The sequence below is a fragment of the Scardinius erythrophthalmus genome (genome assembly GCF_964197995.2).
Source record: "Scardinius erythrophthalmus genome assembly, chromosome: 18".
Classification (NCBI taxonomy): domain Eukaryota; kingdom Metazoa; phylum Chordata; class Actinopteri; order Cypriniformes; family Leuciscidae; genus Scardinius; species Scardinius erythrophthalmus.
The window spans coordinates 39,232,351-39,255,853 of record NC_138238.1 but is presented as its reverse complement, the minus strand read 5'-3'; the positions used below and the strand labels follow the sequence as shown (position 1 = coordinate 39,255,853).

The following is a 23,503-nucleotide window of genomic DNA, read 5'->3' as shown; positions in this document are numbered from 1 at the left end:
ACGCGCATAGGTTTAGTACCTATGATCACGCGCGTGAACTCGGCAATCGACTACTTTGGACTTCACCCGAAAACAGGATGTAAACAAAGGTATTTGCGCTGGCTTAAATAACATCATTTTTATACATATCTTTCACATCTACTGCAGTCAGATCCACTCGTGTTCACTCAGAAGGAATCACTCACATGACCTGTGCACTTGTAATGACACAACAAGGATGTTAAGAGGCTAAAAGCAGGTTTAGTACTTGCCCCATTGAAGTCAACAGGGTGCAAATTTTAAAAATAGAATAACTCGGTGTAGGCAACACCGATTTTTGTCGTTGTTCTCTGTATTGACAGCACTCCAAATGTACAAAAAAATGAGCTCAATGTTAAAATTGACCGGAGTTCTCCTTTAATAAAATAAACCTATTTTTTTATCTTCAATATGAATCAATTTATATTTAATTCATACAGTGAAGATTATACAGGCCTATTTCTTACTACATGTTAAACAAACCTATGCCACTGTGCCTGAAAAATATTTTCTATCTATTGTATTTCTCCTATTGTTTGTAATTTGCTTCTTTGTTCCTATTTTTAATATCTAAAATTAAATTGCCTGCCTTGCTTTATTACAGAAGACTGCGTGTAATGATTATAGTCAGCTTAAATGGCATTTACTTTATAATATTGGGTTAATTATATTGGGACTAAAATGGGAAGAAAAACTAAATAAATTTCAAGGTTCACATTTCTTTTTCCCTTCTAGTCCTATTAAACTGTCTACCGCAGTCAAATAAGAAAAGTAACACAAAACAGTAAACTACAATCAACTCTATGCACATATCTGATGGACATTCACCTGATGGAGTTTTTCGGTTCCTTGCCACTGTTGCCTTTGGCTTGCTCAGTTGGGGATATTGGGGATATTTTATTTTATTTAATTTAATTAATCAATCAACAATACTATTGATCAGCATTACCAAACGTGGACGTTTTCCACTAGAAACAAACATTGATGTATTATTTTAATTTAATACTGTGAAGCTTCTTTGATACAACCTGTGTTGTGAAAAGCGCTATATAAATAAACTTGACTTGACTTGACATGACATATCGAGAATCATGACCTCAAGAATTGATTTGAATCGAATCATGAGGTACCAAAAGATTCCCAGCCCTGGTTTTAAATCATAACTTCTGGTTGTGCTGTGTCTGTTGTCAGGTGGAAGAGTTGAAGGGTCAGTTGGAGAGCTGCCACCAGCAGTTAGTGGACTCCAACCGGCACAAGCTGGAGCTCGAGGGTCAGCTCAAAAACGCCTTTGAGCGGGAACACCAGATCCGCGCCGGCTACATTTCACCGGTACGTCACATGATTTCAATAATGTATCCATTCCAGGTATTGACTGTTTTTTTTGTCCATTGAGCACATTGTGTTTCATTATTAGGTGACAAACAAACACATGGCTTCCATCTTTATCATCGAAGCTGCAAACGCGTGCTTTGCATGTCTAGAGACAGTTGCATGTAAACGAACAGATTTGTTTCTTATTCTCTTTTTTTTGCCTCTACTTAAGATTCCTCTTGCCATGTTCGAGCAAAATGACATTAAACATTTCAATTTCATGCAAACTCTATTGCATGTTCCAACATAGAAATTATTAACATTAATTGAACGTGAATTAATCATTATGCAATGACGGCATGAAAACAGACTCAGAACTTACTGTTGCCCTCCAGATACATTCATACTCGATGCAGATTAAAGCATGTTATTTTGAAGATTTAATTGAAATGTTTTATTAGGATTTATGCAATAGTTTAAGATTGGGCAAATAAGAGTTTTCAGTGTCAGATCAAATGCATTGAGTATCAGTATGTCTGAAGGGCGTTGAAAATGATTTAAAAATTAATCTTTTGCAGACAGGTGCTACATAAACATTGGCATATGACAAGATGCCTATTAAGGGCATATGTGCATGATATGTTTTATTCATATTTAACCATTCGTTCATCTAATTTTTAACCTTATTCCTGACTTTTTCAATATATGCTATAGAGTATGTATGTGTGCGTTTCGTGTGTGTGTGTGTGTTAGTTTTGTTCAGAATATTGTTGCATTGTTTTCTGAGCTTAATTTGGACTCAAAATTGCTTACAGCCATCTTTTATTGACTTGTTTGGGATTAAATAGCTTCACAGTTCAATATTTTTCTAATGTACAGTATGTTTTCAGTGTAGCAAAGTTAAAGCTTTTATATATTAAAAGCAAATATGGGGTGATTTTATCTTAAACATGGCATCGTTTCGCATATCAAATACACTCAAAAGGTGATGCTCTGTTCAATATCTGTCCAGGACACATTTCATCTTGTCTTTAATGGATTTTATTCACCTTTTAATCAAAAGGTTTGCTATGAACAGACATTAGTGGTTGTTTAATAGTCAGGTGACATTGTTCCACAAAAGAACTGCAGGCTTATAACTGGATGGCATATAACTGTTCTGGCATTCTTACCTCACACTAATTTTGCGTCACTTACCCCATGAAACAACTCTTTAACCTCTTAATATGCATGCATTGTTTTGATTTACTAACCTTTTGCCATTAATTTTTTTCTAGCGTTCTAATGTGCATCATTCCATGAAAGAAGCTGAATGAATTTATCCTCAATAGATTGATTAGAAACAGATGTAATGAAGTAAATTTCCCTTAAAAACTTATGAATAATTGTTGATTAATAATCTAGATTGACTTATTGACCAATGCTGACTGTTAATCAACTGTCTGGTCCCCTTTTCCAAGCTGGATTCCCCTTTGAGTCTTGAGACAGAGCCCCTGATGAAGAGGACTGAACTGGTTAGTTCTCAAGCTCAGAGCTTAACAAAGAAGTACCAGGAAACCAAAGAGCTCCTGCAGCTGCAAGAACTGAAAAAGCGCAACATGCAAGCACAGCTTGGCCTTTCTCTCTCACACTGGCCCACAAAGGAACCTTCCCTTTCTGACACCAAAAACACTGCCATCTCCGAGGTCTGTCCCTCAAACTCCGTTCAAAAAGCGGTCAGTTTCATACTTCAGGATAGTGAGGGAAAGATTAGAGAGCTCGAGGGCTTGATAGACGCAAATGAGCCTCTGACATTAAGGGAGCTGATAAAGCTCTTGCACTTGCATAGCGAATACATTTGGGTTGAATCTCCTCAAGGACAGGAAAGTAGGTCAGTGGGTGAAATGATGCAATGCCAAAAACTGTTGGAAAGCCTCAAGAATCAACAGGAAATTGAGAGTGAGACGATGAGGAAAAGCTTGGAAAGAGCTGGAGATTGTATCCGAGACTATGAAGCTCGTTTGGTCACCATGGAGGACATGTTGGGAAAAGTCCAGAAGAAAACGGAGAATCCGTGTGCATCCGGTTGCTTTAGACCAGACCATCCTGAAATGACCAGTAAAGATCTGTCGCAGCAAGTGGAGTTGCTTGCAAACGAAAACGTAGCTTTGCACCAGCGCTATCAGGAGATTGTAAACCAGTTGAGAGAAGCGGATCGAGAAATAGATAGGCTGAAAGCTGAGCTTTGTAGACCACGTAGCAATCCGCAAGCAAACGTGAACCAGGAGCGGGAAGACAAAGGGACTGCCGATAAAAACGTGTACGAACGAGAACTCGATGAGAAATCGCAGAAGCTGCAAGAGGCTCTTAATAAATTGGAGGCGCTTGGTAATAGTTTGAAAGATACAGAGAAAAGATTGCAATTAAAAGAAGCCACTCTTAGGGGTCTTGGATTTCAGGTGGCAGAAAGCGAGAGAGGCGATAAAGAGTCAGATTTGGAGAAAGACGAACTCAAGCGCCAGTTGGAGGTCCTTCAATCCCAGCTTTCAGAGAAGGAGAAGAAGCTTCAAAACGCTGAGCATGTCTGTAGAGAACTTCAGTCCCAGAATACAGAGCTTTTAGCAAAACACGAAGAGACGGTGAGGATGTGTAATCAGATGCTTGTAGATTCGCAGGAGGAAGTTAGAACGTTGAAAGCGAAGGCGACGTTTGCTAGTGAACCGGGAACAGAAAGCGAGTGCGGAGGGTCGATGCAAAGGGAAGATGTAATTGAGAAAGTCGCGGAAGAGTTCAAGAGAAAGTCTGAGTCTCTTAATCATGTACTTGACATGATAATTGGCAGTAAGGCGACTACAGAATGTGATTTGTCCAGCGCCAACATTTTGGACGAGAATCAGGCAGGAATGATGTTTGAGAGAAGGATTCTACATAAAGTTTTAGGTGGTTTAGAGGACGAGGAAACACTAGAAACCGTAAGAAACGTGATTCAGCGTATGCTAGCGGATAATGAAATGCTGCTTCTCATGCATAATCTCTCCAACTTCAAAGAACGTGAAAGTGATGCAACTTGCACAGATGAGAGCGCTGGACAATTGAGTGATGTTTTTAATCATTTGTTTGATGATGCCACCAATCCCTGCGTTATAAAGAGTCTCACTGATGTCGTTCAGAAGAAAGTGTTGTTATTGAACCAAACCGCTTCGGCTATTAGGGAACGAACAAATGAGCAGATACAGTCGTTGGCTTTGAGTCTTTCGAACTGCGACATGCAACGATGCCGGTCCGAGTACATTCGTGAGGCCGTAATAGACATAACCATGTGCTTTGTAGTTCTGAAGATCTTCTCAGCGATGAAACGTTTAAACCTTTCTGATTTGAAAGCACAACTTCAGTCTGAACCAGAGGACAAGCAAGTTTCTTCAAGCGTCCAGAGTCCCAAAAGTGCCGATTTAATGGCAGTAACCCACAATCAGATCGAAGGAGAACCGATCGACTCCCTGGACGGGACCATTCAGCTTCAGGACACGATGGCGAAGCATAAAAAGGAGCTGCGAGAATTAAAGGAGGAGTACGAGCAAGAAGCAGAGAAGCTGAGACTGGAAGTGGCCAAAGCCGGCGAGACTCTGAAGCTGAGATCCGAGGAGAACGTGAGAGAGATCGACTCCCTGACCGAGTGCATGGAGAACCTTAAGAAGAAGCATGAGATTGAGCGTAACAACCTGCAAGCCCGCTTCGATCGAGAGATGGAAGAGCTCACGAACGCCGTCGGACCCGTTTATGGCGAGCCAACCAGGAGTTCCCTCAAAGAGCGGATCCAGAAGCTTGTGTCCCGGGTGTCCGAATTGACTGAGGAAATGAATCAACAAGACAGTGCAACATTACTGCGTCTGAAATACCAGAAAGACTTGGAAAACCTAAAGGTCAAGGAGATCCGTGTCCTTGCTGTTCTCCGTCTGTAATGACTTCATGTGGCAACCTGATCCTTTCCCTTCCTTTTCTCATACTAACCCTGCTTTGTGGTGCTTTGGTCTCTAGCCTAATATCTCTCACCAGTGACGCATGGCTATTAACCTTAGGTGTGCATGTACCCTTTAGCGTTAGGAGTGTGGGTCAGGGGGACATTTAAGAAAACTCTCATTGAAGAAACAGCTTCTAGCTTATTGAACCCAATGGAGAGCAATTAAGAATCAGTTCGTCAGATGTATCTGAGAATGCATACTCTTAAAACCTCGTAGATGTGGTTCACCTGGTTCTTGTTTTCATACTCAAGCTCTTTGCCTGATTAACAGTCTTTGCAAGACTAGTTCTTCATAAATCGCCGCTCGTCTTTGATGACTGCAAAATGCCAGCTGCTTAACCTAATTAATAATAATGCATGACGACAACTAAAATATTTTATTTTAAATAAGTCTATGATTTAAAATGTGAATGTTTTTTGTGAAAGAATTGACTCTGAAGACAGATACAATTAAATTTCATCGTGCAGTATTATAATAAATCAGATTTATTTGATTTGATTTCATAAATTATATAAACTATTGCATTGGTGCACCATCTTGCAATTAAAAATTCCAAGTACTGACAAATAAACAGCTCGATTGCTGATTTAAAAACATACAAACTAGCAATAATTGCAGTAGTTTTCTTTTGTTTAGTCAGTGTGATGTGGCCTTAAAGACCAGAGCTCAAGTCTGTTCCTGACTAGATCATTTTACACTCATAGACAAATTGTAAAAATGAGGCCAGGTTCATAAGCTCATAAAGGGATTTGGCATTGGTGCAGTTGTCAAATTTGACAGCTTGTATTTGGTACTTTTGTCTCATTATTGATAACTATTTTTCTCTCTATTTATTAATAGTAAAACAATGAATAATGACAGTTAAGTTTTTTTTTAGTTGGCTTTGGGTTGCTGGGATATTTTCGTATTCCTTTACTACAATTATTATTATTATTTTTTTAATTAAAGTACTCAGTTTAGTTTCTTAAATTTAGACTGGATATAATTTTGTACTAAAAAAGATTATAGATGTTGAATTTCTAATTGCACAAAAACTCGTCGTACTAAGTCGTACTAAATTTGTCATCAGTATGTGATACTGGACTCGTGTTTTTCCTGACCAAAGAGGAAATGAGATTTTCCACCCAGAGAGACTGGTGAATAAACAAGTGCAGGTGCTGTTGTGATATGGAGACAGGAAGAGTTGGTCGTGTCCCAGGACCTTGCAAAAACAACTGCTTCATTCGCTCGTCTGATCAGAGCTCAACTTGAGTACAGAGATCAGGGCCATTGAAAAGACAGCGGAAGTGCGTTGGGTTTGCATGGTCGGAAGAGCATTGAAATCTCTTGTACTGAAATCAACTCTGTTCATGAAAAGTAGCTGTAATCCTAAAAGTGCCAAATCGTACAGAAATGTGAAAGCTGAGTTTATAATAATTATATATCAAAACACGTCATATCTTCAGACAAGAGCATATATAGTGATCCCAAAACATACTTGGACATTTAAGCCACAAATGTTTGAATTTCATTGCATTTGAAGTTGAAATCTCAAATTAAGTATTTGTAAACAAATGCGGGTGTTTTTCTGAGCCATTTTTGCAATAACATTTAATCAATTGGTGTCAAGGTGATTTTAGTGCATCTATGAAGTCAGTTCTCACAGGTGTAGAGAATCATTAACTATCAACATGATCCGCCAATGTTTGACACAATGTGTTCACATACTTTTTATCTCAAGTTTGAACAGTATATTGACTGCTTAATCACAAATTAAGCATTTTGCTTAGTGTAGGAAAGCTTGTTTTCACCACGGGGAAAAAAAATGAAATTCTGATATTTTTTTTTGTTAAAAACTTGTAATTGTGAGTTTAATCTCAATTCTGATGTTTTTCCTCAGAATTGCAAATTTATGTATTCAGGGTTTATCTCGTGCAATTCTGCGTTTGTATCTCGCAATTCCGAGTTTGTATCTCTCAATTCCGAGTTTTTATATTGCAATTCTGAGTTTGTATCTCGCAATTCTGAGTTTGTATCTCGCAATTCTGCGTTTGTATCTCTCAATTCCGAGTTTTTATATCGCAATTCTGAGTTTGTATCTCGCAATTCTGCGTTTGTATCTCGCAATTCTGCGTTTGTATCTCGCAATTCTGAGTTTGTATCTCGCAATTCCGAATTTTTATATCGCAAATCTTAGTTTGTATCTCGCAATTCTGAGTTTGTATCTCGCAATTCTGAGTTTGTATCTCGCAATTCTGCGTATGCATCTCACAATTCTGCATTTGTATCTCGCAATTCTGCGTTTGAATCTCGCAATTCTGAGTTTGTATCTCTCAATTCCGAGTTTGTATCTCGCAATTCTGAGTTTGTATCTCGCAATTCTGAGTTTGTATCTCGCAGTTCTGCGTTTGTATCTCGCAATTCTGAGTTTGTATCTCGCAATTCCGAATTTTTATATTGCAAATCTGAGTTTTTTTCTCGCAATTCTGAGTTTGTATCTCGCAATTCTGAGTTTGTATCTCGCAATTCCGAATTTTTATATCGCAAATCTGAGTTTTTATATCGCAATTCTGCGTTTGTATATCGCAATTCTGAGTTTGTATCTCGCAATTCTGAGTTTGTATCTCGCAATTCCGAATTTTTATATCGCAATTCTGAGTTTGTATCTCGCAATTCTGTTTGTATCTCGCAATTCTGCGTTTGTATCTCGCAGTTCTGAGTTTTTATATCGCAATTCTGAGTTTGTATCTCGCAATTCTGAGTTTGTATCTCGCAATTCTGAGTTTGTATCTCCCAATTCTGAGTTTGTATCTCGCAATTCTGAGTTTGTATCTCGCAATTCTGAGTTTGTATCTCGCAATTCTGAGTTTGTATCTCGCAATTCTGAGTTTGTATCTCGCAATTCTGAGTTTGTATCTCGCAATTCCGAATTTTTATATCGCAAATCTGAGTTTGTATCTCGCAATTCTGAGTTTGTATCTCGCAATTCTGAGTTTGTATCTCGCAATTCTGCGTTTGTATCTCGCAATTCTGCGTTTGTATCTCGCAATTCTGCATTTGTATCTCGCAATTCTGCGTTTGTATCTCGCAATTCCGAGTTTGTATCTCTCAATTCCGAGTTTTTATATCGCAATTCCAAGTTTGTATCTCGCAATTCTGCGTTTGTATCTCGCAATTCTGCGTTTGTATCTCGCAGTTCTGAGATTGTATCTCGCAATTCTGCGTTTGTATCTCGCAATTCTGAGTTTGTATCTCGCATTTCTGAGTTTGTATCTCGCAATTCTGCGTTTGTATCTCGCAATTCTGCGTTTGTATCTCGCAATTCTGCGTTTGTATCTAGCAATTCTGCGTTTGAATCTCGCAATTCTGAGTTTATATCTCGCAATTCCGAGTTTGTATCTCGCAATTCCGAGTTTGTATCTCGCAATTCCGAGCTTGTATCTCGCAATTCCGAGTTTGTATCTCGCAATTCCGAGTTTGTATCTCTCAATTCCGAGTTTGTATCTCTCAATTCCGAGTTTGTATCTCGCAATTCTGAGTTTGTATCTCGCAATTCCGAATTTGTATCTCTCAATTCCGAGTTTGTATCTCTCAATTCCGAGTTTGTATCTCGCAATTCCGAGTTTGTATCTCGCAATTCCGAGTTTGTATCTCGCAATTCCGAGCTTGTATCTCGCAATTCCGAGTTTGTATCTCGCAATTCCGAGTTTGTATCTCGCAATTCCGAGTTTGTATCTCTCAATTCCGAGTTTGTATCTCTCAATTCCGAGTTTGTATCTCGCAATTCCGAGTTTGTATCTCGCAATTCCGAGCTTGTATCTCGCAATTCCGAGTTTGTATCTCGCAATTCCGAGTTTGTATCTCTCAATTCCGAGTTTGTATCTCTCAATTCCGAGTTTGTATCTCGCAAATCTGAGTTTGTATCTCGCAATTCTGAGTTTGTATCTCGCAATTCTGAGTTTGTATCTCGCAATTCTGAGTTTGTATCTCGCAATTCTGAGTTTGTATCTCGCAATTCTGAGTTTGTATCTCGCAATTCCGGATTTTTATATCGCAATTCCGGATTTTTATATCGCAAATCTGAGTTTTTATATCGCAATTCTGCGTTTGTATCACGCAATTCTGAGTTTGTATCACGCAATTCCGAATTTTTATATCGCAAATCCGAGTTTGTATCTCGCAATTCTGAGTTTGTATCTCGCAATTCTGAGTTTGTATCTCGCAATTCTGAGTTTGTATCTCGCAATTACGAATTTTTATATCGCAATTACGAATTTTTATATCGCAAATCTGAGTTTTTATATCGCAATTCTGCGTTTGTATCTTTCAATTCTGAGTTTGTATCTCGCAATTCCGAATTTTTATATCGCAATTCTGAGTTTGTATCTCGCAATTCTGCGTTTGTATCTCGCAATTCTGAGTTTGTATTTCGCAATTCCGAATTTTTATATCGCAAATCTGAGTTTGTATCTTGCAGTTCTGCGTTTGTATCTCGCAATTCTGAGTTTGTATCTCGCAATTCTGAGTTTGTATCTCGCAATTCTGAGTTTGTATCTCGCAATTCTGAGTTTGTATCTCGCAATTCTGCGTTTGTATCTCGCAATTCTGCGTTTGTATCTCGCAATTCTGCGTTTGTATCTCGCAATTCCGAATTTTTATATCGCAAATCTGAGTTTGTATCTCGTAATTCTGCGTTTGTATCTCGCAATTCTGAGTTTGTATCTCGCAGTTCTGCGTTTGTATCTCGCAATTCTGAGTTTGTATCTCGCAATTCCGAATTTTTATATCGCAAATCTGAGTTTGTATCTCGCAATTCTGAGTTTGTATCTCGCAATTCCGAGTTTTTATATCGCAATTCTGCGTTTGTATCTCGCAATTCTGCGTTTGTATCTCACAATTCTGCGTTTGTATCTCGCAATTCTGTGTTTGTATCTCCAATTCTGAGTTTGTATCTCGCAATTCTGCGTTTATCTTGCGTAATTCTAAGTTTATCTAGTGCAATTCTGAATTTATCTTGCGTAATTCTGAGTTTATCTAGTGCAATTCTGAATTTATCTTGCGTAATTCTAAGTTTATCTAGTGCAATTCTGCGTTTATCTTGCGTAATTCTGAGTTTATCTAGTGCAATTCTGAATTTATCTTGCGCAATTCTGAGTTTATATCTCGCACAATTCCGAGTTGCAATTCTGCATTTGTATCTCACAAATTCTGACATTATAAATAAAATAAAATAAAGTCTGCTTTGTGATATCAAAAAGTTGCAATTACCTTTTATTTTTTTAATCCGTGGCAGAAACAGGCTTGTACATAAAGTGTTCTTGTGCTGTCTTTCTTTAAAAATAAATAGCTTTTCATTTGATATTTTGCATCTGATCCAATGACATTCATGCATCAAGTTTGGCTGAAGTGTCCAATCTTTTGGGACAGCAGTTTGAACACACAGTCCCAGATAAATCACAAATTTGTGTTACGTTTGCAAAGCCATCTCTCACTGGCCTCTGTGTCCCTTCATGTCATCGTAGGTTATTAATGTCTGGCTTTGTGTGGACACCGTTCTGTCCACACATCGCTAATCTCCGTCGTCTGTGTAAGTGTTGTCCTGGTCAGATGAAGTAGAAGTGGACTTGAGTCGATCCAAAACGAGGTGCACTAAATCCTGCTTCCTACGTTTCCCCACAGGCTACATGTGAACGCGGCTTCGCTGCCATGGAAGAGTCTCACCAGAAGGTAATCGATGAGCTGCAGAAAAAGCACCAGCGGGAACTGGAGAAACTGCAGGAGGATAAGGAGAGACTGCTGGCCGAGGAGACCGCAGCCACTATATCTGGTTAGTACTGAAGAAACGGGACAACAGCAAACGGGTCATTCTATTTGAAACAGACCCTCAAAACTTAACACTACCTAAGTGTCTTACATTATCCACACATGAAAATGAATGGGATCGGTGTACTTTATAGTGTAACTGCATGAAATTAATACTTGTGTGTAAAAGTCACTGGAATCAGATATAGGCTACACAATGCTGAAGATAACATTGCAGAAAGTCTCACTGTAGTGAATCATTTTATCCCTTAAAACTCACCTTTGATCACCTAAATTCCTAGTCTTCATCCCTTAAAATATCTTGACTGTAACTCGACACCCTTTCCTCATTTAGTATGCGCGGTTCTATGAATATTCAAATGAGCCCTGCCTCCACTCACTCACTCAGCTCAGAGATCCACTGGTTGACGATCACACGTTGATCTGATTGGTTACAAGGTAGTTTGTGACGTCAGAAACACCAGCGATTTTAAAGCGTGTTTTTGAGACTGTCTTTGGTTCACTGCAGATTTAAGGAGGAAATACTCAGCAATGCTGTCGACTTATGAATTTACACATACATCGTTTGTCTTAAAGCAGATTAAAAACACCACATAGACATATAATCAACATTAAAAGCTGGATTTTCACCACAGGGGGACTTTAATATCAAATGAAGATCCACAATATTCCTCATGCCAGAGTCATTTGGATTCTTGTTTCCAAAATAAATTTTTTTTTGTGCCAATTAAGACTTTTACGCAGCATTTTAATACTGTTTTTATCTGATCAGCCATCGAAGCGATGAAGAACGCACATCGGACGGAGCTGGAGCGGGAGTTGGAGAAAGCGCGCAAGGCCAACAACAACACTGAAAACGCCGACATCGAGGAGATCCGCAAACAGCACGAGTCAGTTGTTCCTTTATGCAGTTTCAGCCGCACCTTTGCATTCTTTTGAGAGATAAAGAACCAGTCTCTTCAGATTTTATTGCTTTTCGAGACAAGTTTACAATGCCACACCCTTCCACTTCGCTTTTTACTCATGCATTTGTGATGCATTTCATCTATTTTGCAGTGAATTAAAGCAGGGTTCATACAAGGTGCTTAAAGTACTTGAATTTGACTTTTTGAAAATCCTTGAAGTACGGAAGTACAGCCAAAGTGCTTGAATTATTGAAGTGCAATATATGGGAAATTTATTTTTAATTTTATTGATAAAAATTTAAGCTGCAGTCCGTCTGATATAGATATACAGGCATTTACTCATGGCTATGAGTGTGATATTCCTCATATAAATATCCAAGTATATATCCAGCTTTTATTCTTCAAGTCAATCATATATTCATGGAAGAAAAGAAAGAAAAAATCAGTTTGAATAAGGAAAGCAATATATTTGTCATAGTATCCTTGCAATGGTTAAAGTTACCGCAGTCCTTGCATTTTAATTTACTAGTTTATTTTTATTTATCCATTTACCTTTTTTAGAATTTAAAAGAAAGTAAAGAAAGATATTGTTTGATAAGTGAGCTCTCTGATTGTAGACAAAAACAAAAACAAAGTAGTGCTTGAAGTCCTTGAAAGTCCTGGAATTTGATTATAGAGTGTGTCTGTACGAGCCCTGATAAAGGTTTAAGTGCCCAAATCCCGACTGCATGACCGCCTCCACTGCCAAGTGTGTCCTGGGGCAATGCAGACAAGATGCCAAATCGGCAGTGATTGCACAGTTTCTTTCTTTGTCTACGTGCACATAATCTGCCCTCGAGCTCTTGGCTGTACTTCCGTCTAGACTTAAAGGCCTTGCTCTTTTATCACCTCTTTAAACTGACAGGAGAAGTGTGTGTGCGTGTTGTCAAACGTTAATGATTCCAGTTTACATAGATACGTGGAAGCGACAAATAATTCTGTATTATGAGTGTTTAAGGCCAGACAAGTAATTTGTTGAGGTCAATTTGTAAAGAAAGACTACACGCCTGTGCACATAAATATTTAAGTACTCATACAGACTGAACACGCATATGTGCTAGCCGTCACTGTTTTCACAGGTTCGCTTTTTTGAAGTTTACAAGGAAATGATAACGTTTTTCACAATTTTTCAACTCGTTCTCGAGCTCAAAACACTGCTGTTGTACGAATGAGCCGGAGCGCATTAAGGGTTTTCTGTTAGAACGGTGTGTGTTAGCGGCCCGCCGGCCCCAAAGTTAATATATGATAACTAATGATCTTTGCAATGGAAGTGAATCAATCAAAACTAACTCTATCTGGACAATAACTTTATTCTAGATCTGCTGTAAAGCCTAAACACTCTCTGTTACTGTAATCTCCTGTTATCACTGTAAAGCTGCTGTGAAACTCTATATTGTTAAAGCGCTGTATAAATGAAGGAGACTTGACTTGTGTTGTAGGGAGGAGCTGATGTCGTACCAGAGGGAGATCGAGGTGTTGTCAGAGCAATACTCGCAGAAGTGCTTAGAAAACGCTCATCTGGCCCAAGCGCTGGAGGCCGAGAGACAGGCGCTCAGACAGTGCCAGCGGGAGAACCAGGAGCTCAATGCGCACAACCAGGTAACGGCCGTATACAGAGATTTTGCTCATATTGCTGAGGACCTTAAAGGGATAGTTCACCCAAAAATGGAAATTAGCCCATGATTTACTCACCCTGAAGCCATCCTAGGTGTATATGACTCTCTTCTGTCAGACGAATACAATCAGAGTTATATTAAAAAATGTGAAAAATCTTAATAATTCCGGCCATTATTCCAAGCTTAATAATGGCCGGAAGCTAGACTTTTACTTTGTAACATGTTAAATATGGATATTTCTCTTACACAAACTCATCCATTTGCTTCAGAAGGCCTTTATTAACCCCCGGAGCCTGTGGAGCACTTTTATGATGGATAGATGCACTTTATGATGGACAGATGCACTTTTATGATGGACAGATGCACTTTTATGATGGACAGATGCACTTTAATGATGGACAGATGCACTTTTATGATGGACAGATGCACTTTTATGATGGATAGATGCACTTTTATGATGGATAGATGCACTTTATGATGGACAGATGCACTTTAATGATGGATAGATGCACTTTATGATGGACAGATGCACTTTAATGATGGACAGATGCACTTTTATGATGGACAGATGCACTTTTATGATGGATAGATGCACTTTTATGATGACAGATGCACTTTTATGATGGATAGATGCACTTTTATGATGGACAGATGCACTTTTATGATGGATAGATGCACTTTTATGATGGACAGATGCACTTTTATGATGGACAGATGCACTTTTATGATGGATAGATGCACTTTTATGATGGATAGATGCACTTTTATGATGGATGGATGCACTTTTATGATGGATAGATGCACTTTTATGATGGACAGATGCACTTTTATGATGGATAGATGCACTTTTATGATGGACAGATGCACTTTTATGATGGATAGATGCACTTTTATGATGGACAGATGCACTTTAATGATGGATAGATGCACTTTTATGATGGACAGATGCACTTTTATGATGGACAGATGCACTTTAATGATGGATAGATGCACTTTTATGATGGATAGATGCACTTTTATGATGGACAGATGCACTTTAATGATGGATAGATGCACTTTTATGATGGATAGATGCACTTTTATGATGGACAGATGCACTTTTATGATGGATAGATGCACTTTTATGATGGACAGATGCACTTTAATGATGGATAGATGCACTTTTATGATGGACAGATGCACTTTTATGATGGATAGATGCACTTTAATGATGGATAGATGCACTTTTATGATGGATAGATGCACTTTTATGATGGACAGATGCACTTTTTTAGAGCATTTTTTTTTTTTATATATAACTCTGATTGTATTTGTCTGAAAGAAGTAAGTCATATACACCTAGGAGGATTTGAGGAGTGAGTAAATCATGGGCTAATTTTCATTTTTGGGTGAACTATCTCTTTAAAGTAAATAAATCCACTTCAGGGCTCTCATTTATAAAACTGTGTAGAATCCTCACTAAAATTGTATGTCCGCCTGAAAGCCCAAAATGGCGTACGTCTATTCAGACTTATAAAAGCGAGCGTACGCCAGAACCTGCGCAAAATCCCCTTTATAAACCCAGTCAGAGGAAGATTGTGAACATGCGTCTCCTCCCCAAAATAACCATATATGAGCTTACAACGCCTCGTTTACTATATCCTCATCTGCATATGCATATTCATGCACATGATCCCATGTTTAACGGTACAAGACATTAGGAAAATATGAGATACGGATGTGCGTCACATTACATTGCGAAAAATTATTTAGTAGCCGATCCTCGCCTTGTTTTCGAATAAATAAATCAAAATAGTATAAAATACATTTCAGAGAAAGTTTTTCTCAATCTTTTCCACTGGACAAATAGTATTTTTAATATATGCTTTATACTTTTAATGGAAACAGATTGTGCATTATTGATCATTATTTGCGTGTAAATATTTCCTCAGTCCACGAGTTCTGCTATTATCATGCGCTGAGCAAACATTAACACACAGCATGCCTCAGGAAAAGTGTTCGAACGCAGCGCATACACTACTAATACTTCTATTCATTAGAATATATATAGAATATAATCTTAACTCCATTAATGAGAATGGCATATTTAATCTAAATGTGTATATCTGATGTAATACAGAGTTTAAATCAGTCTTGTATGTATTAAAACTGTTATTGTGAACATGCACTGTATTTATGATTAGGACTCATAATGAATATTAAAGTGGTTTTCCTTCATCAGCCGTCAGTCCCTCAGATCAACATCGGTGTCTCCAGAATATTCACACGCATGATCAGAGTTACAGATGTACTTACACACTCTCCCATCAAGTGTGTGTTTATAAATCACAACTCATGTGTGTGAAGTGGCGTACGGCTCATTCTGTTTTGTGCGACGCAACGGTTATAAATGAGGCCCTGATGCTCAGATCTCCTGCTTCTGTCACCCAGTCTGTGTTGCTCAAAGCTGTTTGTGTCTGTGATGAAGGAGTTAAACAATCGTCTGGCCGCCGAGATCACGAAGATGCGCTCGATGACGAGTGAGGACGGCGGAGACGCTGGCGGAGGCATGCAGGGGAAGGAGCTGTACGAGCTCGAGGTCTGGGGCGTTTACCTTTACATCCACAGCCATTCCCACAGCATCTCTCTGGAGAACCAAGACCTCATGCTTGTGTTTTACAGGTGATGCTGAGGGTGAAAGAGTCGGAAGTGCAGTATCTGAAGCAGGAGATCAACTCTTTAAAAGATGAGCTGCAAACTGCCCAAAGAGTAAGTGCTTTTATTTACATTCATGCATTTAAAGGGTGAAGAGAAATAAAATCACACTTTAAAGACTTTAAGACCTGCACAATTAAAATGAATTCCACTCAGAACAAGATTTTTGTTTGATTAAAGCACTCATTCAGCACACATTCATTTTCAAGTTTTATTCAATATACTCATATGTATTGAAATTGGTCTATGTACTAATATATCAATGCTTTTAATTCAGAGGTCGATAGATATTGGATTTTGCTGGTAGGATAATATGTTCAAAGGCAATAAACAGATTATTATATTATTAAAGTAAAATCTGCACACAGGGTTCAGGAACAGATGCTTAAAGTGCTTGAAGTACTTGATTAAAAAAAAGAATTCATTTACATCCTGGAAAATCCCTGAAAACAGCCATATTTATAAGAAGGTACATGAAAAGTGCTTGAATTATTGAAAGACAATATATGTGAAAATAGGATAAAAAAATTTTGCATGGCTATGAGTGTGATATTGCTCATATAAATATCCAAGTGTATGATACAGCTCTTATTCTTCAAGTCAATCATATATTCATGGGAGAAAAAATCTGTTTGAAAGAGGAAAGCGATATCTTAGTCATAGTATAGTTAAAGTTACCTCAGTTATTACATGTGCCGCACTTTATTTGTACCATTTTGTTTTATTGGTTTATTTATTTATTTACCTTTTTCAGAATTTGAAAGATAATAAAGATATTGTTTGATTAGTGAGATCTCTGATTGTAGTCCTTGAAACCCAAAACAGTAGTGCTGGACTTTCAGCATCTGTACGAACCCTAATTTTAAAATTAAATTTGTTGAATTAAATGCCAAATTGTGAAATTGAAATTGAAAATTAAATTGACCAAAAATCCAATAATAACCCCAAAAAGCAGGACTTTTAATTATAAACAAGCCTGAAATACAGCAGGACTCTTATTTTGAAATGTCTTTGCTTTACTACTTAGAGTCACACATTTAAAAAGATGAGCGAGATCAAATATGCATCTTACAACCATCTACTATATAAACACCCTGAACGTCATAATTCATCAACAATCTATTGGCATAAATGCACTTTATTCATTGATTGCAAACTCAAAAGCCTTTTGTTTATCAAATCCTGTTTATCTTTTCACCTTGAAGGCTTTATTTTGTAAGATGGACCCGGAGAAACTTTGACAACAATCACAAGTTTATTTAAAATGTATTTTATAGACTTGAAGGCCTATATACAAAATTGCTTAGTCAGTCTTCAAAAGCTTAATTTGATCAAATGTTTGTTGAATCTTTAGCCTGTAAAGCTGATGTAAAAAAGCTTTACATTACACAAAAGCAAAACATTTAAACACAACAATCTGTCTTTGTCCACAAATGTAAGACCTCAGTTAAAATGAAGACGTCTGTTACACCATTAAAGCTGTACATCTGATCATAAGGAACCCAGTGCTGCGTTAATAACCTGTGCCGCGTCTCCTCATAGGATAAGAAATATGCAACGGATAAATACAAGGACATCTACACGGAGCTGAGCATCGTACGGGCCAAAGCGGAGCGCGACCTGTGCCGCCTGCGCGAGCAGCTCCAGCTGGCCCATAATGCACTGGGGGAGCCGGCGCTGGAGGACGTGGAGCACGCCGGATACGGTACACACAATTACTCAGGAATTACTTCCTGTAGTTTAATTACTTTCCCTCGAAAATGCTGATATGGGATTTAGGAAGTAATAAGTAATTAATTACTTTTTAGAAAGAGTAATTAATACAGTAATCTAATTACACTGATGTAATTGGTTACTAGTAATTAATTACTTTTTTAGAGTAGCTTACCCTACTAACTTGCTACATCGTGTTAGTGTGTGTTATGAACCATCATAACTGTCTTTCCTTTCAGATATCATGAAGTCCAAGAGTAATCCTGATATATTAAAGATGGCGGCCGCGGCAGCCAAGCGCTCCGAGCGCACCCTGAGGTCAAAGGTGAGTCTCAGACACGTGACACTCGCCAGGTTTAGCGAGTTATAGTTCGCTCAGGGGTTTTCAATCCTTTAGATGCCACAAACCCCAATCTTCATGTTTTTATACATAAAGACCCATTTAATACTGTGAAAAATAAATACTGTAATATTTTAAATATTATAGCTTTTATTTTTTTCATCTATTTTTATTACACTTTTATAATTAATTCATTAATTAATTTTTTAATAACACATTTTTATTTTAATTTGATTAATTTATTAATTTCAAATTTGTATTTTGGCTCATTTTTATTTATTTTAATCTTTTTAGAATATATATTTTAATGAATTTTTTTATCTTATTTATTTATTTTTGCTTCTTTTTTTACTTCCATCATTTCCACGGACCCTCTTGCACTTTGTATTTTAATTCATTTTATTTGTTTTAACATTTTTATTATATATTTATTTTAATCTATTTATTTATTTATTTTACTTTATAATTCATTTGAATATTTTTATTTATTTTATTCATTTATTATTAGAACATTTTTATTTTATTCAAATATTTATATCAAATATGTATATTTTTATTTTAATCAAATATACATTTTTGTATTAATTTATATCAAATTTTTATTTTAATAAAAATATATTTTTTATTTATTTTTTCTGTTTAAAAAATATATACATTATCTTCTGTTATCAAATTTATTTTATTGATTTATTTATATCAAATTTGGATTTTAATCTTTAAAAAAAAAATTATTCAAATATTTGTTATTTTTGTATATTTATTTATATAAAATGAATCAATTTTTATTTATTTCATTTTATTTTGACACTTCATCTATTTATGATCATAGTTTAATACAACTTCTGTTGTCCCGGTGGTTTGAAAGCCCCTGAGCCGGCTCGCTCTGCCCCCTGCTGGCCGACACTCGTATCTCCTTAACCAGTGTAGTTGTGCTTGTAACGCTGGGAAACTGAACTCTTTGTGTGCTGTGTTTTGTTGCGCAGGAGAAAGCCTGGTAGGTAGCGGTAAGACAAATGACTTTTGCACATTCCCCTCTCTAACACACAGTTCCGCGTGTGTGTGTTTGTGTGTTTGTTTGTTTGTGTGTGTGTGTGTGTGGGTGTTTCTCCTCCGTTTTTCCCTCTGTTCCCAGTCTGTGAGTCGTGACATGTCCTGGGACAGCTAAAGACTAAACCCGAAGACCTTTTGACTTCTGATTTTAGGTAAATGTCCTCGAAAGGGACCGAACGCTTAGATCAGGGCTTTTCAATCTTTTAGATGCAGCGGACCCCCAAATATGATCATCCTCAGACGAGGGAAATTCATAAGGGAGCCATTAATATTAATGTATAAAGACCCAATCTATACTGTAGGAAATTTATTTTATAAGTATGTGTTATAAAGTATTTAGTTTTTTAATTAAAAATGTACTCTATAGTTCTGCACTGCGTATTGTTTATGTTTGTATATATATATATAGTATAATATACAAAAATAAACATTAAAATAAATAATAAAAATATTATATATATATTATTTTTATTTATTTTAATCTGTTTATTTAACTTTTAACTCTAAAAATTAAATAATTTAACTCTTTTCTTTATTATTTATTTTATTCAATTATAAGGTTTTTTATTCCTTTATCTCAATATGTATTATATTTTTAACTTTTAAATGTTTAATTTAACATTTTAATATTTTGTATTATTTATTTTGTTAATTAATTCATTAATATAAAATGTATTTTAACCTAATTTGTTTGAATCTAAACCTATTTGTTATTCCTATATATACATTTTTTATTTCCCCTTGCGTATTTTAATTTTTTTATTTAACTTTTATCATCTATTTTTATTATTAATTTTATTAATATAAAATGTTTTTAAAACTAATATTTATTTTATTCCTTGATATAAAAATTTTATTAATTTTAATCTTTTATTATTATTTATGTGTCTGGTTTGATTGCACATTCCCGATGCTCCCGAACCCCAGTTTAAACCTCTTCATAGTCGAGGCGTTTATGCATTGACAAACAAACAGATCGCTTTATTTTTCCCATCATGCATGCGGTCGATCCCGAATGAAGGGCTGTGCACGTCATCTCACGGCCTCATGGATTCATATCTCCCGCAGAGAAAGGTCAAGGGTCACGGCATGCGTGTGTGTGTGTGGCTCACGGGTTCACTGGCGGCACCGCTGCAGCTTCGGCATTTCTGTTGGGTTACATGCGCTAGGAGAGCTAGGGCTGCCCTCCACTAAACATTTAGTAGTCGTTCATTTAAGCCATTAGTCGACTAATCACACCTTTATATTAATAAGCCATAAATCATAATAATGGGCCTTTAATCGCCTGTATAAAATACGGATAGCCTAATCAGCGCTCAGATTCGAACATAATGCAACACGTAATGATTATAAATGTGTCGTGAAAAAAGCAGAATGAGACTCTAAACATTTTAATAATTTATTAATAATATTTTTTATATTTTTTATTAATTATTTTTAAAAAGTTGTCATTTATTAAAAAAGTTGTCATGTTTTCGGCTGCAGAGATTAAGTCACGATGCTGACTCGTCATCTATATGCTCGTTTCATACGGATTACATAATCGGAGATTCATTTTCCACTGAAATCTGTTCATTCAAATGTAAAACTGTCAAGCTTTCTATAGATATATTTCTCATGTCTGTGAGGCAAGTATACGCTGAGTTTCGGTTCATTTATAATGCGCTCAAGTTCAAGATCGACAGAAAGCCTCATTATTTTACAAAAGCACAGCGTTTTGTTGTTATTGTGAGTTGACAGAGATAAGAGTAGAGCCTTTACAGTTTGCATTACTCTCATCCGTATGAGCAAACATGAGGGAGTATTTTGAGTTAAATGCGAGTGATCGCGCCGGCGCCTGTAATAATGCAGTAACACTCTCTCCGCACACACACTAATAATAGCACACGTTTATCTAGTTAACATTACACTTGTACAGTTGCTGCTACTCACATGTCTCAGTGATAGAGCCTGATTTGAGGTCGATAAATGAATGGCAAATGTTTGGATTTCCTTTTTCAGGTTTTTTATTAACTAAACGACTAATATAATTGTGTTCGACGAAGCCTCTTCTAGCCGACTAACGGTTATAGGACTATTAGTTTTTGGCGGCCTGTTTTAATTTTATCTTTAGTCTAGTCTTTGTGTCAAAAGCTGTCATTTTAGTTTTTATTAGTTTTAGTCCCGTTCATACTCTTTACAGTCTGGTCAAGTTTCAGTCGACTCAAAGTTTGAGTCTCATTTTAGTCAGAATTATCCATGACTATTTTCATCTAGTTTTAGTCGACGAACACTGATGACATTTAGTCTAATTTTAGTCAATGAGAATTGTATTTTAGTCTCTTTTTAGTAATGCAATTCTACTTAACCCAGTCAATATAGTGAACCACCACTATATGGAAAAATAGCGAACAGAAGAGAAACACTCGTCTCATTCGTGGAGGTGGAAAAACAAGTTCTTCGTGACATCCAAGATTTATTGTATTAAAATTTAAATGCAAAAGAAAAGGCATGAGAGTTGGCTGTTTTAAGTTTTAATTTAAAATGTTTGCGATAGTAATATAACGACACGGCTAAATATTTTACCACTTGCTTATAAATCTAGATAGAAGTAGTGCATTGAATAATACGTTGTTCAAATTGTGCTTATTACGTCTATTAAAGAGTGTATATGTGTACAAAGAGAATCGCAATGCTGACAAAACTTTTTTTTTTTTTAAATAAAAGTAGCTGATAACTTCTGGATTTGAAATAAAAATAGTGCGCAGCGCGACCTGATGCAAAATAATAATAACGCGACTAAACGAGACGAAATAACGTCATAACATTTCGTCTCGTCTCGTTTTGGTCAACGAAAATGAAGAGGCATTTGAGCATAGTTTTTATTTTGTAAACCACATTTAGTCTCGTTTTTATTCGTCAACAATATTGCATTATACAGTACAGGTCAAAAGTTGGAAACATTACTATTTTTAATGTTTTTGAAAGAAGTCTCTAATGCTTATCAAGGCTGTGTTTATTTGATCAAAAAATACAGAAAAAAACAGTAATATTGTGAAATATTATTACGACTTAAAATAATCGTTTTCTATTTGAATATACTTTAAAAAATAATTTATTCGTGTGATCAAAGCTGCATTTTCAGCATCATTACTCCAGTCTATCACATGATCCTTCAGAAATCACTCTAATATTCTGAACTGCATTTATTCAAAATAAAAAAAAATTTCTAATAATATAAATCTTTACTATCACTTTTTATCAATTTAACACGTCCTTGCTGAATAAAAGTATTGATTTATTTCAAAAAAAGAAAGAAAAAAAATTACTGACCCCAAATTACTGACCAGTAGTGCATATTGCTGTTACAAAACATTTCTATTTTTAAAACATTTGCTACTTTTTTTTCTTTTTTTACTTTTTATTCATCAAAGCATCCTAAAAAAGTATCACAGGTTATGAAAACATATTAAGCAGCAGAACTGTTTGATAATGAATCATCATATTAGAGTGATTTCTGAAGGATCATGTGATAGACTGGAGTAATGATCCTGAAAATTCAGCTTTGATCACAGGAATAAATGATAATTTAAAGTATAATAAATTGAAAACCAATTATTTCAAATTGTAATAATATATCACAATATTACATTTGTTTTCTGTATTTTTGATCAAATAAATGCAGGCTTGATTGAGACTTCTTTCAAAAACATTAAAAATAGTAATGTGTCCAAACTTTTGGCCTGTACTGTACATTTAATTATAGTTATCACGTGTCACATGACCAGCATTTCCATTGCGTCTCGTCTCGTTTTCGTCACGTGATAAAGGTTCGTTGACGACGATATTTAGTCATGATGTTCGTTGAGGAAAGCAACACTAGTGGCAGCCCTAGATAAAGCATGAACAATAAGTCAATAATCATGTTTTGGTTTGGGTTTGGGTTTGATTCACATGCACAAAACGCTTGGAAAGGCTAAATCTGAGTGTGTGTCTCTCTCTGATTGCGTCCTCAGAGTCTGAAAGAGGGATTGACGG

At 36.4% G+C, this 23,503-nt stretch overlaps 1 protein-coding gene across 12 annotated transcripts in view; it reads left to right on the top strand.

The window, feature by feature from the left end:
• The window catches only part of LOC308707076 (myosin phosphatase Rho interacting protein), a 69,642-nt gene that overhangs the window by 45,407 nt on the left and 732 nt on the right, over positions 1-23,503 (top strand). The window contains exons 15-25 of one of the 12 annotated variants that reach the window (XR_014032127.1): positions 1,210-1,347; positions 2,790-5,228; positions 10,986-11,133; positions 11,902-12,019; positions 13,513-13,672; positions 16,157-16,267; positions 16,351-16,437; positions 17,926-18,088; positions 18,336-18,421; positions 19,420-19,638; positions 23,482-23,503. The exon at positions 23,482-23,503 is cut by the window's right edge and continues 732 nt beyond it. Coding sequence is in view for 11 of the 12 variants with exons in the window: in XM_081393185.1 (XP_081249311.1) it covers positions 1,210-1,347; positions 2,790-5,228; positions 10,986-11,133; positions 11,902-12,019; positions 13,513-13,672; positions 16,157-16,267; positions 16,351-16,437; positions 17,926-18,088; positions 18,336-18,421; positions 19,569-19,601 (3,483 nt within the window). In the remaining variant the exon portion in view is untranslated. Of the gene's footprint in view, positions 1-1,209; positions 1,348-2,789; positions 5,229-10,985; positions 11,134-11,901; positions 12,020-13,512; positions 13,673-16,156; positions 16,268-16,350; positions 16,438-17,925; positions 18,089-18,335; positions 18,437-19,419; positions 19,639-23,481 lie in introns of all 12 variants that reach the window. The other 11 variants (XM_081393189.1, XM_081393182.1, XM_081393185.1 and 8 more) reach the window with 11 other exon arrangements.